The sequence below is a fragment of the Python bivittatus genome, unplaced genomic scaffold (genome assembly GCF_059951505.1).
Source record: "Python bivittatus isolate LINGU-HERP-01145 unplaced genomic scaffold, Pbiv_v1 ctg000480_np1212, whole genome shotgun sequence".
Taxonomy (NCBI): domain Eukaryota; kingdom Metazoa; phylum Chordata; class Lepidosauria; order Squamata; family Pythonidae; genus Python; species Python bivittatus.
In genome coordinates this window covers 58177517-58191735 of record NW_028277075.1, presented here as the reverse complement: position 1 = coordinate 58191735, position 14219 = coordinate 58177517, and the positions used below count along the sequence as shown (strand labels likewise).

General features: G+C 39.4%; 1 protein-coding gene across 9 annotated transcripts in view; it reads left to right on the top strand.

Moving 5' to 3' along the window:
- Positions 1-14219, top strand: part of PLEKHA7 (pleckstrin homology domain containing A7) — a 157313-nt gene that overhangs the window by 123425 nt on the left and 19669 nt on the right. For 7 of the 9 annotated variants that reach the window (XR_015797091.1, XM_088146002.1, XM_088146010.1 and 4 more), the window contains 7 exons: positions 1417-1518; positions 2353-2461; positions 2929-3167; positions 3512-3700; positions 3850-3967; positions 10408-10490; positions 11264-11464. Coding sequence is in view for 8 of the 9 variants with exons in the window: in XM_088146002.1 (XP_088002128.1) it covers positions 1417-1518; positions 2353-2461; positions 2929-3167; positions 3512-3700; positions 3850-3967; positions 10408-10490; positions 11264-11464 (1041 nt within the window). In the remaining variant the exon portion in view is untranslated. Of the gene's footprint in view, positions 1-1416; positions 1519-2352; positions 2462-2928; positions 3168-3511; positions 3701-3849; positions 3968-10407; positions 10491-11263; positions 11518-14219 lie in introns of all 9 variants that reach the window. The other 2 variants (XM_088146004.1, XM_088146008.1) reach the window with 2 other exon arrangements.

Genomic DNA, 14219 nt, shown 5'->3' with positions numbered 1-14219 from the left:
TGTCGTGCAGTATGCTTTAGCTAACTGTATTTAACCTAGATTTTCAAAACAAGTAGTGAATCCTGTTCTTTTAAGGTTTATCTTGTGCTCATATTTGATTATCTTTAGATGTAAATAATAAAAATAATTAAACTTATATGCCGCCTGACTCCCATCAGCTCTGGGCAACTCACAACAATCAAATGAAGAAATTATAATAAGGTCAATAAAAGATAAAAGACGGCAAGCACGACAGACCAGATGGAGTGAAGGGAGTGGTCTCCCTCTCCCTTGCCAAAGGCCTGGGTGAAGAGCTGGGTCTTCACCGCTCTTCTGAACAGCAGCAGCGTGGGAGCTTCTGGTTCTCAGGGGAGCCTCATTCCAGAAGCAGACGCTGCTACAAGAGAAGGCACACTTCCAGGGTCCTAATAGATGATATTGTTTAATTGAAGAAACCTGAAGCGTGCCAGCCCTGCAAGATGGAAATGGCTGGGCAGATATATGGGAGATAGGCTGCCCTTCAAGTAACCAGGTCCTATGCCACGTAGGGCTTTATAGATAACAACCAGCACCTTGAATCACAGTCGAAAGCCAACTGGCCACCAGTGCATCTCGTGAAGCAGAGGTGTTACACGGGCATACCAAGACATGCCCATCACTGCTTACAATGCTGCATTCTGGACCAGTTGAAGCTTCCGGGTGGTCTTCAAGGGCAGCCTCATGTAGAGCGCATAGCAGTAGTCAAGCCATGAGGTGACTAAGACATGAGGGACTGTCTGAAGGGCCCCCTGATCTAGGAAAGGATGAAACTGGCACGCCAGATGTGCAAAGACTTCCTGGTCACAGCTGCCACCTGCTCTCCAAGCAGGAGCCGTGAGTCCAGGAAGACCCCTAGGTTGCGCACCAACCTCGAAGGGGTAACTGCTACCCCATCCAAGGTCAAGGGTGGAATATCCCCAGATCTGGGTAGCCCAAACACCCAGAGCCACTCTGTCTTGCTAGGATTGAGTTGGAGATGTTTCCTCCCCATCCAAACCTACATAGCCTCCAGGCACTGGGACAGAACCTCAGCAGCCTCACTTGGCTAGCCTTGAGTTGAAAAATATAATGGGCTATCATCAGCATACTGATGAAACTGAACCCCAAACCAGTGGATGACTTCACCTGGTGGTATCATGTAGATGTTGAAAAGGAAGCTATGCATTTATGTTATATGCCATTGTTTTATTTATATATATAAATAAAAATATAGCCTTCTGACTTTAATGAGAGTTACTCTGAAGTAAGAGCTGTCTGCATATATTACAGCCTAAAGTACTTTTAATTGCGTTTACGCTTGCATAAAGTACTTGCTTAAATATTTATATTAACCAGCAGCTTTATAGCTTTTTATTGCTTATAAAAGGGCAACAGCAAGTTTGTTGTCTTTGCCAATAGGAAATGGAAAATGCCTGGAATGAATATTTGAAATTGGAAAAAGATGTGAGCCAGCTGAAGCAAACTCTGCAAGAACAGATGAATAGATCGTGTTTTTCTCAGGTCAGGCTATTTTCAATCTTTTCACTTTGCAGTTCCCTAAACTGTTTGAAGGTTTAGTCAGATCTCATCTCACTGGGAGATCTAATTCTTGATGGGAATAGAGATTTTTTTTTTCCTGTAGAGAATAAAAAAAGCTTCACATGCGTATTATATCACAGTATGCCAGAACTACCTATGTACATGCAAATGTACCAAATCTTTATGATAAGCATCTGATGTCCCATTCTCTGGCCAACCATTGAATGCTATGGCAAAAATCACAAACAGGACCTTTTTTTTCTGAGGCAGCCAGACATCTTTGAGTTGCCAAGGAAATTTTCCTGGGAAATACGAATGGTCTCCTTTGATCTAGCATTTAGGTAGCTTTCAGCACTTATTTGTTTCAATCTGTATTATGTTAATTTATTGCTGTCAAATGAAGCGTAATCTGCTGATGGCATCTGATTTGGGGAGTTTTTAGGGATGTTTATGTTGAATGCTGTTTAGTTTTATAGTTTGGTTCCTTATTTTATATTTTAAACTACGGTATGATAAATTCTTAGGGATTTTATCCTATAAACAGCCCTATTCTGTTCTCTCTCTTTAAGCAACCAACAAAGAACCCCAATCCAGCAAGCATGACAGACTTCCCATTCGTTTTACTTCTCTGTACCTTTTCAGAAGCAAATTACACAGATTATATGCAAATATATTTTTCCTAGAATGCTGAATAATGTAAGAATATTTATGTTGTGTGCTGTTTTCTAGCAAAGAAAGCTCCTGTTTGAAGGACCATTTTCTATTTGTATAATCAATACTGATTTTCATTCTCCCCTCTCCCAACCTTTTCATTAGGAGAAAACTCAAATGCAAAAAGATTTATGGAGAATTGAAGATGTTACAGCTGGCCTAAGTGCAAATAAGTCCAACTATAAAGTCATCATTGAATCTATCAAGAATCCAGGTAAGAAATCTTAATACAGATATTACAAATGTAGCTACCAAAATATTATCAAATGCAGTGAATCTTGAATGAAATCTAGTATATATGTGCTTCCATCTTGTATTTTAGGCTACTATATGTGCTTCCATCTTGTATTTTAGGCTAATGATATCTATATCACAGAAGGAACTCTTTGGCCCACTTTTTGACATTCATAATGTTTCCAATGAAAATCTAAGCTACCTCTCCCTGATCACAATGTTTCTGGTATTTTATCATTAACTCTCCTACATAATAACCTGCTGATGCCTTTTGTTTCAGAGAGGGTGTTGTAAATGCTATATGTATTTGCATATTTCTAAAAAACAGTTCACTATATCTTAAAGTGCTTTTCTAAATCTTAGATTTACTGTCATACTGTTTATTATGGAGATAAGAGTTATTCGTTTTTCTGTGCTACATCTGAATGTGATGTGTATTCTTTGCAGAACGAAAAACAGTGCCTTCATTTTCAAAGCCTCTAGTGCCTTCATCATCATCTACTCTCATGTCAACTGACAGCAAACTTTCTACTCAGCGAAGTCCACCATCTAGTCCTATCAAGCCCTCATTGGAAGTCAGACTTTTTTCTCAGCCTTATACACAGCCCAGAATGTTCTCTCCATCTCAACAAGTGAAAAAAGTTGAACCTCCAATCCAGTCACCAGTAAAATTAAAACCAAAGGTTGTAAATTTCGTAATTCCACACTCTTGTAGTTAGTGGCCTAAAAAGCACTGAGAATGGTAATGGTTTTCCTTGTGTGTAGAACATGAAGTAATGAAGACTTATATCAGATAAATGACATATTGTAGGTTTCTTTACAATGTTCTTGATTGTGATCAATTGAAGCTTTGATTTAATCTGCTTATAAATGACTTATAACTGAGGAAATCCCAGGAAAAACTCTTGAAGGAATTAAATTGGGGTTAAATTCATATATATTATTTTCTGTGAGTAAAGCAGGAGAATTGGCATTGGTTATTTTCCACATGGAGCAATGAACACATGTTTCCTTTTTCATGCTATATCAGGAAGATGAAGCACCACCAAGACCTCCTCTTCCACAGTTGTATAGCCCTGATGATAACCCACCAGCTGTTCCACCTCTTCCTAAAGAAGCTACTGTAATAAGGCACACGTCAGTGCGTGGTCTCAAACGTCAATCTGATGAAAGAAAACGAGACCGTGAACTTGGACAGTATATAAATGGAGATTACAGGGTAAGCATTCAATCCCAGGTTTTATACTGTATTTATATAGTTCAAACATTACTGTAGTTCTAGTACAACCATCCAATATGCTGTGATTGCAGGGAGGCAGTATATGAAAAATGTTGCAATCTAGTTTAATTGTATATTTATCCATGTAGGTAGAACTCCGCTCATATGTGAGTGAACCTGAATTGGTAACAATAGGCGGTGATCTGAGCCAACCTTCCATTGGTTTTCTTGGTACTGACAGTAGATACCAAACATTACCTAGCAGAGGTGAGTGAAGAGACTGATGTTTCTGTATTTTATAAGAGTATACCTATTATGGTTTTGCATTTCCAAATGATAATATCATTTGACACATAGCTGTGTTGAAACTCCAGATATATCTTAAAAGGGCAAGGTTTGAAGAATCGATTATATGTATGTGTATATATTCACATATGCATAAATCCTACTCCTGAAACACTAAGCCATGTATAGGTAGTCCTCGCTTAACGACCACAGTTCGGACCAGAATTTAGGTCACTGAGTAATGTGGACATTAAGCAGATTATCACGTGACCGCTTTACTTAGCAATCACAATCCTGGCACTCTCAGCTGCCGTGGTTTATCAAGAATCATGGGTCGTTAAGTGGACAGAGTCCCAGGTAAGGAGTGTGGGCCACATGCAAGTTGGGGGGGGGGGTGCTGCAGCACGGCGCAAAGTCACAGCTGTCCCTGGAAGCCTCAGTCGCCCCAGCCTGGCCCAGTAGTGCTTACGACTGCAAGGGTGCTGCAACTGCCCCCCCCCACCTATCTCCCTCCCCATCTATGCCCTTTTGGCCACCCTGCTCAGCGGTACTTGGCGGCAGCACCGGGGCTGAGGCTGGAATAGAGGCCCGAGGCCTTCTCAGCCAGCTGCCATTGCCCCCAGGCTCAACTTCAGCCCCAATGTCGCCTCAAACCCAATACCACTGGCCTTCACTGCTTCGCGCCGTTCCCTAAGCCACACCTCTTGTTCCTTTCCTAAAGCTGTCATCCTGTTCTTTCCCAAAGCCATGCGTCCCATTCCTTCTGCAAGCGGCGCCTCTTGTTCCTTCCTTAAAGCCAGCATCCCATTCTTGCAAGACCTAGGGAAGGCCAGAAGGTTTCCAAAGGATCGTGAGAATGGGACACTGGCTTGCAGAAGGTATGAGATGCACAGCTTGGGAAGGAACAGGACAACGGGATGCTGGCTCTTAGGGAAGGAACGAGAGGCACAGCTTGCAGAAGGTATGGGACATGTGTCTTTGGGAAGGAATGGGCAATGGCACACTGGCTTTGGGAAGGAATGGGACGATGGCCTAGGGGTGGTGGCAGCTGGCTGAGACTGCTGAAGCCTCAGGCCTCTACTTCAGCCCCAGTCCTGGTGCTGCCACCGCCGAGTGCCACTGTGCAATGCAGCTGAAAGGGCATAGTTGGGGGAGAGTTAGGTGGGTGGGGGGAGTTGCAGCGCCCCTGTGGTTATACATGCGGGCGGGCTGCCAAGCACCTGAATTTTGATCACATGACTGTGGGGGCCCCACAACGGCCATATCTTCAGGCATGGATCGTAAGTCCATTTTTTTAGTGCTGTCATAATTTTGAACAGTCACTGAATGAATGGTTGTTAAGTGAGGACTACCTATAATTCAGATTACAGCATCCAGGAAGCAGAGAGCTATCATAAGTATAGTGATTCCTATTAAAGCCTTAATGAATACAGTTCAATGAAGAATTGAATAAAACATTTAGATCTCTCAGATACATGACATACTGTAGTATGGAAGGAAGGAAATGCAGCGATAGAAATGCCCACATCCATTCTCCAACTTCTGCCTTTAAAGGCTCCGCCCTTGCTGATCTGTTGGATTGGCTCTTTAAAAAGGTGTCCAAATGGTAGGGATTCATAGCATTGTGAAGAGAAAAGGCTGCAATGGCTGAGAAGATGTGATGGCAGAGTGGTGGCTGTGCAAGTAGGGCAGTGTCAGCAGTGGAGAGCGGTGACATCCATACAGTATCTCTGAAGACTTTGACAGATTCCTCCAAGTAGCCCAGGCACTGGACTAAGTGGTCCAGACTACTAGCGCTGGAAAGGTGGCCCAGACTTGTAGAAATTCAACAGTCCTGGCATCCAGAGAGGTGCCCCAGGATGCTAGCCACCCCCAACCCACACCCTTTAAAGGTCCAGAGCACCAAGAGCTTCAGGAAGCAGGCCTAAGGACACTGTACCAGGACTAGAATGGCACCTACATAAGAAAGGAGACTGCCACATTCCCAGTGTATAAGCTTACAGCTGGCCCAAGCTCTAGGCTCCATGTTCTACCATACAAATGATGGACGCAGTACTCCATATGTACACATACCATAGACTATATAAAGGCATTTCAGTGTTGGCAGTTTTATTTTCAACCACTTTATTAATAATCCGTAGCGTGGAATTGCTTTTTTTGCAACTGCTGCATGCTGAATCAACTGCTTCATTTTGCTATCATTATGACCCCAAGGTTTTTTTTTCTGGTTTTCCTGAGGCAGCTCAGACCCAGCAGTGACCATTGGGAGGCCAGGTGGGGGTGGGTGACTGAAACAGCATCATGGCACTGCAAAGCAAGCCACACACCTTTTGTCCACATTTACAAAAAGGGCAGTTTGACACTTTACACATGCACAAAGGGCTTGCGCCATGATGCTATAACAGGCACCAATGTTCAGACCCTCTTTCTGTATACATGTAGTTAGGGTTTTTTGTCCTTCATATACATCATTTAAGTTTACTTAAATTGAACTATATCTGCCATTTGGTAGATCATTCATCTACCAAATCCTTCTAGAGTACACTTGCTTTTAGTTTTCAACACCCTGAATCATTTGGTATTGTCTGCCAATTTGCCTAGCACACTGCTTAAGCCAGGATTGTTAATGAACAACATAAAAACTATTGAGGAACTCTGCTTTTTATCTTCATTGTGCAAATCATCCATTTATTCCTATTCTTTGCTTTATGTTTTTTAACCAGTTAGCAATCCCATGAACACTAGGTTTATTCAGGAATCTTGGTGAGGGATTTGTCAAAAGGTTTTGGAAAATCCACATATGCAGTGTCAACAATGCCACTTCCATCCATGTAGCTTGGTTAATCATTTCTTACAGTGTGGAATACATTTTAGTTGACCATAGATTATTATGTTCTTAAATAGCCTTCAGGCATTAGGGATAGATTTGGTCCTCATGACTTCTCTTTTAGTCTCATTTTCATCAGCTCCCTCATATTTGAGACTGTGTTGAACCCTGCTGGCAGTTTCCAAATTGTGTGCATGCTAAAGTAATAGCATTAAAATTATTGCTTCCAGTTGGTTCCACAACAACTGATTAGATCTAGTGACCAGATCATGGTCACTAGAGGTTTAATTCTAGAGTTTCCTCATCTCTGGTCAGTTTTAGGGTTACCCATTCTAAGACATAGTCTTACAACAACTGATCAGACCTACTTTCACAACAACTGATCAGATCTAGTGACTGGATCATAGTCGCTATTTAGGATTAATTCTAGAGTTTCCTCATCTCTGGTCAGTTTTAAGGTTACCTATTCTAAGTGATAGTCATTTAGGGTACCTAGACATTTGGTTTCTTTGTAATTGCTTGAGCTTGAATGTCCCAAGTCCATGTGAGGGTAATTGAAGTTCCCCATTACAATAATTTCTGATTCACAAGCCTCCCTGATTTGACTTTCTTAACATCATCTTTAGCACTTTGGTCAGATGGGCAATAACATTTCCCTAGGTTTAATTTACTTTTATTGCCAAATATTACCACCCAGAGTAATTCTGAGGAAGAGTCCAGTCTTCCAATGTTTTCTCACCTTATACTTCTTTAGTATGCAGAACAATGTCTTCCTCATTGTACCCTTTCTTGTCCTTTTTGTTGAGTATATATATCCAAGAATTACTATATACAACAGATTCTCTCCATTCCACCAGGTTTCTGTTATACCCACTAAATCTATGTTCTCATCCACAGTCAAGTACTCTAACTCCATTGTTTCATCCACACTGAGAACCCTGAGTAATATCTGGCCATAAAATTGCTACAGTGACAGTCCTGGATCTTAATCTCAACAGCTTCAATTTGGCTTCTCAGATTGCCCAACTACATTTCACAATGTTTTTAGTGGTAGTGTGGGCTGTGACTGTGGCCTCCTTCCTAGCACTATGTAGTAACTTATCTAAATGGAACATGACATGTGCAACCTTCACACTGTGCAATCTACACATCATTACAAGCCCATCTCTGCATTTCTATCAGTCAAATTGCTCATAGTTAAAAGTACTCTGACTTCCAAAAAAGTATTCATGGTATAAGAGTATGTGGATTCATCATCCAAAAGTTGGGTCCCTCTTACAGATACAGATACAGTATTTGCTTCATCTTCAATATTATGTCCACCTTCCCCAAGATTCTCATTCTCCCTTACAGGAAGGAAGCTACCATCCTGGGTGTAGGATGAAATTCTCACATCCTCAAAGGCCTTATCTGTGAACCTCTCTGCTTCTCTAAGCATCTCTAGCTCAGCCACCTTGGTTTCAAGGGAACAAACCTGTTTCCTGACAGCCAGGAACTTGTTGCAATGAGGACATACCCACAATTTATGCCCCACATGCAGACAGTTATACATTTGACACTGTGCAATAAGCTGGAAAACATCCTCTCTCCAGCTGGCCTTCTACCTTAAGACTATTTGTTGTTAGTAAATTTGATTATCGGTGTCTTTAGGAACTGTTTGACCTAAAAACTAGCCTCTATGTTATATTTTTACAGACTTTGAAATCATAGCCTTCCCCCTCAGTTATTAAATTCACCTTGATGCTTAATCTCTAGAGGTGGGAGATCAGCTTGTTTCTCCTCCTGCTCCTCTCCCTCACAGGACCTCACACAAAGCTCCTTTATTCTTGTTTGCTGTCCTGTTCACTCACCAGGGTCTCAAGCTCTCAGCTGCTTGTTCTCATTCTGAGACTGAGTTGGCATGATCAATTACATTACACTAAGTTTACCCAAAACAAAGTTTTCATAATGCTCTGTCCAACATTTAGTATATGCTACACTTCTTGCTTTTATTTGTAATTGTGGGGGGAAATTGGAGTGCCACATATGCTGCCTTGAGCTCCTGGAGGAAACATGGGCAATAAATCTAAATACATGCAGTCCTCACTTACCGACTGCCTTGTTTAGTAACCATTCAAAGTTACAGTGATCTAAAAGAAAACAGCTTTGTGACCAATCCTTGCATTTACAATTGTTGCAGCATCCTGTGGTCATGTGATTGCCATTTGTGTGCTTCCCAATCAGCTTGCTCAAGCAGAGTTAATGGAAAATACAGAAGTAAAATCACAAGTCACAGTCATGTGATGTTTCACTTAATGACAGTGACTCACTTAACAACAAAATGGGAAGTGACATCATAAGCCTGTCACAGTCATGTGTTTTTTCGCTTAGTGACCACAGCGGTTAACAACAGAGTTGTTGATCCCAATTGTGGTCACCAAGCAAGGACTACCTGTAATAATAATAATAATAATAATAATAATAATAATAATAGGAAAAATGAAAAATAATGGATTAGATACAGTGACATCCTCTTGCATGATGGAATTTTTCCTTGCTCCAATTAGATTTTATTTTCATAACTTTTCATAATATATATTTTGATTCCTGTGTTCACTCTACTTGATCTTTATTCCTGTATCATTTTAGATTCCTCTCTGCTTTGGATATGCCATATTCATATATTACAATTGGGCCAAATATATTTCTGTGGGAATAGGGCATATTCCAACCTAATAAAAAAATTCAGGAAAGAAGAATATGATTGTAGCAATGAGTAAAGGCTGTCTCCCCTGCCCCTTGCAATGTGCTTCCCACCCATCCTTGAGACAGGAGGAAAATATACTACTTGGGAAATGACTCTCCCACAGCATTTCTCTTGCTGAACCTCAGAAATGGAGATATCTTCTCTGGCTATTGCTGCTGTGGAGCACAGAGGTCAGGAGTGGAACGCTGGAGGGTGCAGGCAGGAATCACTGTAGCAGGAGGTGGCAGAGATGTCTGGTAGCAATAGTGATTGCATGTTGTATATTCCACAAGCTCACTGTTCCTACCAGAGTCCCCCAAAATAATTAGGTGTCAGCAAGACTCTCAAATGTCTTCCAACATCAAAGCAGAAATGGCCAAGGAAGCACAGTTGGGAAGAGCAGTCCTGCAGCAGGCCAATTGAAATCCTGTAGGTCACCAAGCACTCTCTTCCCTGCAACGTAGAAAGTTTGCATAGAGAAGGACTGGTTACTTTTCTGCTGGAAAACACCAGTTTCCTGCTGGATTTTGCTGATCTGGCCTTAGCCTGCCTCAGTAGCAGGCTGGCCTTGAGGTAGAGGCTTAATTGTGAGCACATGTTCTCCACAAACAACCCATCTCAGAGCTGAGCCAAAAAGAGTACGTGGATAAGCACTAAGAAGACAAGCATTGTCCTCCAAACTTCTTTGGACACATTGTTTGACTTAATTTAAAGTTTAATCAGTGGAACACAAAACTAATATTCTTACAATAAAAAGTTCTGTAATCCTCTAATCTTGCTACTTGAATTGAATTGATCACAAAACCTAGCTTTAAAAAACACCAACTGCACTTTTTTTCTAAGTAGGGTTTTCTTTTTCTTTTTTTAAAGGATTATCTGGTTCAACTTCCAGACTCCATCAGTCATCATCAACAGTTTCATCATACTCAACACTTCGTAGAGATGCTTCCAAGGTAACATATGTTTAATTAAGGATGCCCCTTGTTTTGAACAACACTTAGTAGATGTCATTTTGGTTTAGTATTTGATAATCCATTGGAGTTTAAAATTATTCACCTAGATGGATCATTCAGATGATGTTTGCTTTAAGAGTTGCCCTGCCGCATTCACAGCTTTTTATGGGGCTTGGGGATCCAGATACTGTTCCTTCCCATTTGTCATTCTTCCATATTTTCCCACTGCTACTTCCCTCTTCCTTCTTGTTAGAAAAATAAGTTTCTTAAGGAGGGAAAGATAGAATCGCTGCATAATACCATTTGAATAGTAGCCCTAATAGCCACCTGTCTGGAAGCACCTTAAATCTTGGTTTATTCACAGCTCAAGATAAGTTTGTGGATATAGACCCCATTTTAGGTTAGGTTACAGCTTCTGTTATGTAATTGTTAATTGTATATTCTTCTGAAAAATTAGGTACCTGTAAATCATCCAAAGCGCGTCCATTGTCCAGAGGAAAATTAGAGCCAATTTTTCTATTTGATATCCTTCATCCTAGAAATTTGATCAGATATTTTTCCAAACTATACACTTTACAAACAAAGCTGACAGTTTTTCGTGGGCAGTGTGCATTGAAAGAAAAAAGTGAAAGGATAGTTCTGTCATCTTCAGCTTCTTACACTAACCTAGTTCTGTGTCAATATTGTTCATAGTAAATTAGTAAAAGTAGTTTGGAGTTATAGTAACTTCTTTAAAAGTTTTCATTAAGAACATGTTCTGTGTCATTTTCAAGGAGAGACCAAAGAGTGCCTTGGAACGTTTATACTCTGGAGATCACCAAAGAGGAAAAATGAGTGCTGAGGAACAACTAGAAAGAATGAAGCGACATCAAAAGGCAATAGTTCGTGAACGCAAAAGAACTCTTGGTCAAGGAGAAAGACACTCTGTCTCATCACGATCATTCGTCCAACCTGGTTCTGCAGACATAGGCTCAGTATGTTAGACATGCCTTAACAGGACTAGATAAAACGATTTGTAGCTTCTCTAGTAAGCACTTTTATTTGAGAGTGCATGTCACCTTGTCTTATTTAATTATATTATGGTGTTATTTCAGTAACTAGGGTGTGCATAACAGAAAATGGTTTTTAACTATATATACTGATAGTTTAACATAGGAAGTCGGAAATAAATTGGCATAAGAAAAGTATAGTGAGAAGGAAAAAATATTTTTCAATGTAGATAATGAGTTGGTCTTAGCATTTTTTTCTTGCTAGGTTATGAAAGTAGATTTTTTTTCTGATTGCACCATAAAAGAAAGAGCCCAATAGACAATATTAGCAGAGTTTAAAAAAAAATTCCCATTTCATATATCATAGTACCTATGGTTATGTTAAATAAAGACTTCATAGGTTTCTCATTTTAGGTTTTCAGAAATTTTATATATTAACTATTAAACATAGGAACATATCTAATGGAGTCATATAGTTGCTAATGCCCCTTGATCATTTATGTTTAAGGTGTGAACAATATTCTAGCAAAGCTCTCCATTCAATTAGAGAAAAATAATTTCAAATTAAGTATAAACTGACAATTATTCATTTTTGGCAACTAAGCAAATAGTCATTACCACTGCAATCATTGCTGTTTTACATATACAATAAATATATTTATATAAAAGAATATTCCATCAACGGTAACATAATTCATTTACAAGAAATAGCCATAATCCATAGAAGTTACCTGTTTATGCAGGAGAGACAATTCCATGGAAAATTACTAGGGCTGCATTTTTAATTGCCAAAAAGAGGCGGTGTTGTTGGTTGTAGAAACAGCCACTGTCTGTGATGGATGCAGTGAATGAAGCTCTTACTGCAGGTGCCATTTTCACTTAGCTGTCAAGCCTTTTTTTGGATAGTAAAATTTAGGATTAGGTTACCAAGATGTTTTCCTAAATAAGGGAATGATCTCAGATAAATTCAGTGGGATTGATTTCCTGTTCTGTCCTCAAACCACAGCATGCTTCCATCTTTTATAATTTGGAGTTACAAAAAATAAAAAAGTCAATTTAAAATTGAAATAACATACTATCCAGTTATAACCATGAAAAATTTTACTACAAAAACATCAGTATAAGTTTTACTTTTTAAAATAGCCCTAGGAGTTTAAAAGGTAGTAGGCCATGTTTTTGGATTGTGAAAAATTGGAAGTACTGTAGCTATATTAGTCTGTTACCGCAAAAACAACAAAGTTATTATGATAAGCTTTTGGGGGCTAGAGGCCAGTTCATTAAATACATAATTATCTAAGAATCAAGCTAAATAATACATTAAATATGAGAATGTATTCAGTATATCAGGTTTTGATTATTTACATAAGAAATGCATGACAGAGAGAAATCAGGATCTGACCATTCTAATAATGCCCTATCAGAAGACATCTAATTCTATGTGCTCACACACATGTACAAAACTGAGGCTAGTTTGGCCCTCAGAAATGACTATTCTGAATGTAAATATTTTTTAAAAAATAGAATGAGTCTGTGGAAGTGCAAATGGCTTATCTGCCCTTTTGATACAGTTATATGGATAAATAATGGCTGATATTGTTAGTTTCCATGATAATATTGCTCTCAGATAGAATCTCTCTTATGTACCATCCTCAAAGAAGATCTTTCCTTTTGGTAGTCATTAGTGGGAAGCTTCTTCGTTTTCTTGTAAGATAGCCCCATTCCCAGTTTTAAGTAAGAACCAACTCGGAACACTGTGTCATAAACAACAGTGTTTCACATTGATTTGATTGTCTCCCTCTTTTTATTGATACATAATCAGCCTGAATCAATCCATTGGAGGATGAAGGCCTTTTCATTAAAGGTTGTGGGCATAGTCTGACCTGCTGGTCCACTGTGGGATGTACAAGAGATAGATGTTTTTCAACTTCCCAGGCTAGGGCTGAGAGAAAGGGTCTGTCTCATCGTCGCTCTGACAGCTTCCATGCCTATAAGGAAGGACTACAAGCTGAGTCACTCCTAGTCTAGCCCCTTCACCACAACACCATGTGGCTCCCATTCATTCATAGTCTATTCTTTAAAGGCCTAACACTTTGAACAGGGAAGAAACTTACTGGTCTCATCTTTTTTTAAAAAAAAATAAGCAAATAATGTTACTCTTTTCCCTCATTGTTTGTAAGATAGGCTATGATCTGTGAAAGTTAGTCTTTAAAGTGCCACAGTCTAAATAAGACTTTTTCGTATTTAGGGTTTTTAAAACTGAGAGTTTACACAATCACTGTTTTGTCTTCTCTTTTTGGCATACTAGAATTATGCTCATCACCTGCCTAATTCATTGCACAAGATCTCTTGCTTTTAAAGTCACTCATCATACATAATGGCTTTTTTTAGCTTCTAATTATTTAAACTATTTCTAACTAAACTCAGTTTCTGCCAGGCTTAATTGCATTTTAGTATCCTTTTTGTTAAATTTCTGTTTTTGTTGGCGGTTATTGACTTTTCACCTTTGTGTTCCCATTTTAAATAGTTGTTTGGTTGCACTAATTTACAAGGCACTCATGAGCCATTAACTTAATAAATATACATGTAAACACTTAAAGGAAACTGGTGCATTCAGATATTTACCTTTGCAGTTATTTTTTTTAAGAAATAGTATTAAAACATGAGGAAAAATAAAGCCCCGCTATATCACTTAAGTAGCAGAATTTGAACCTGATTTTTAAAAAACCATATGGCTCTTAAA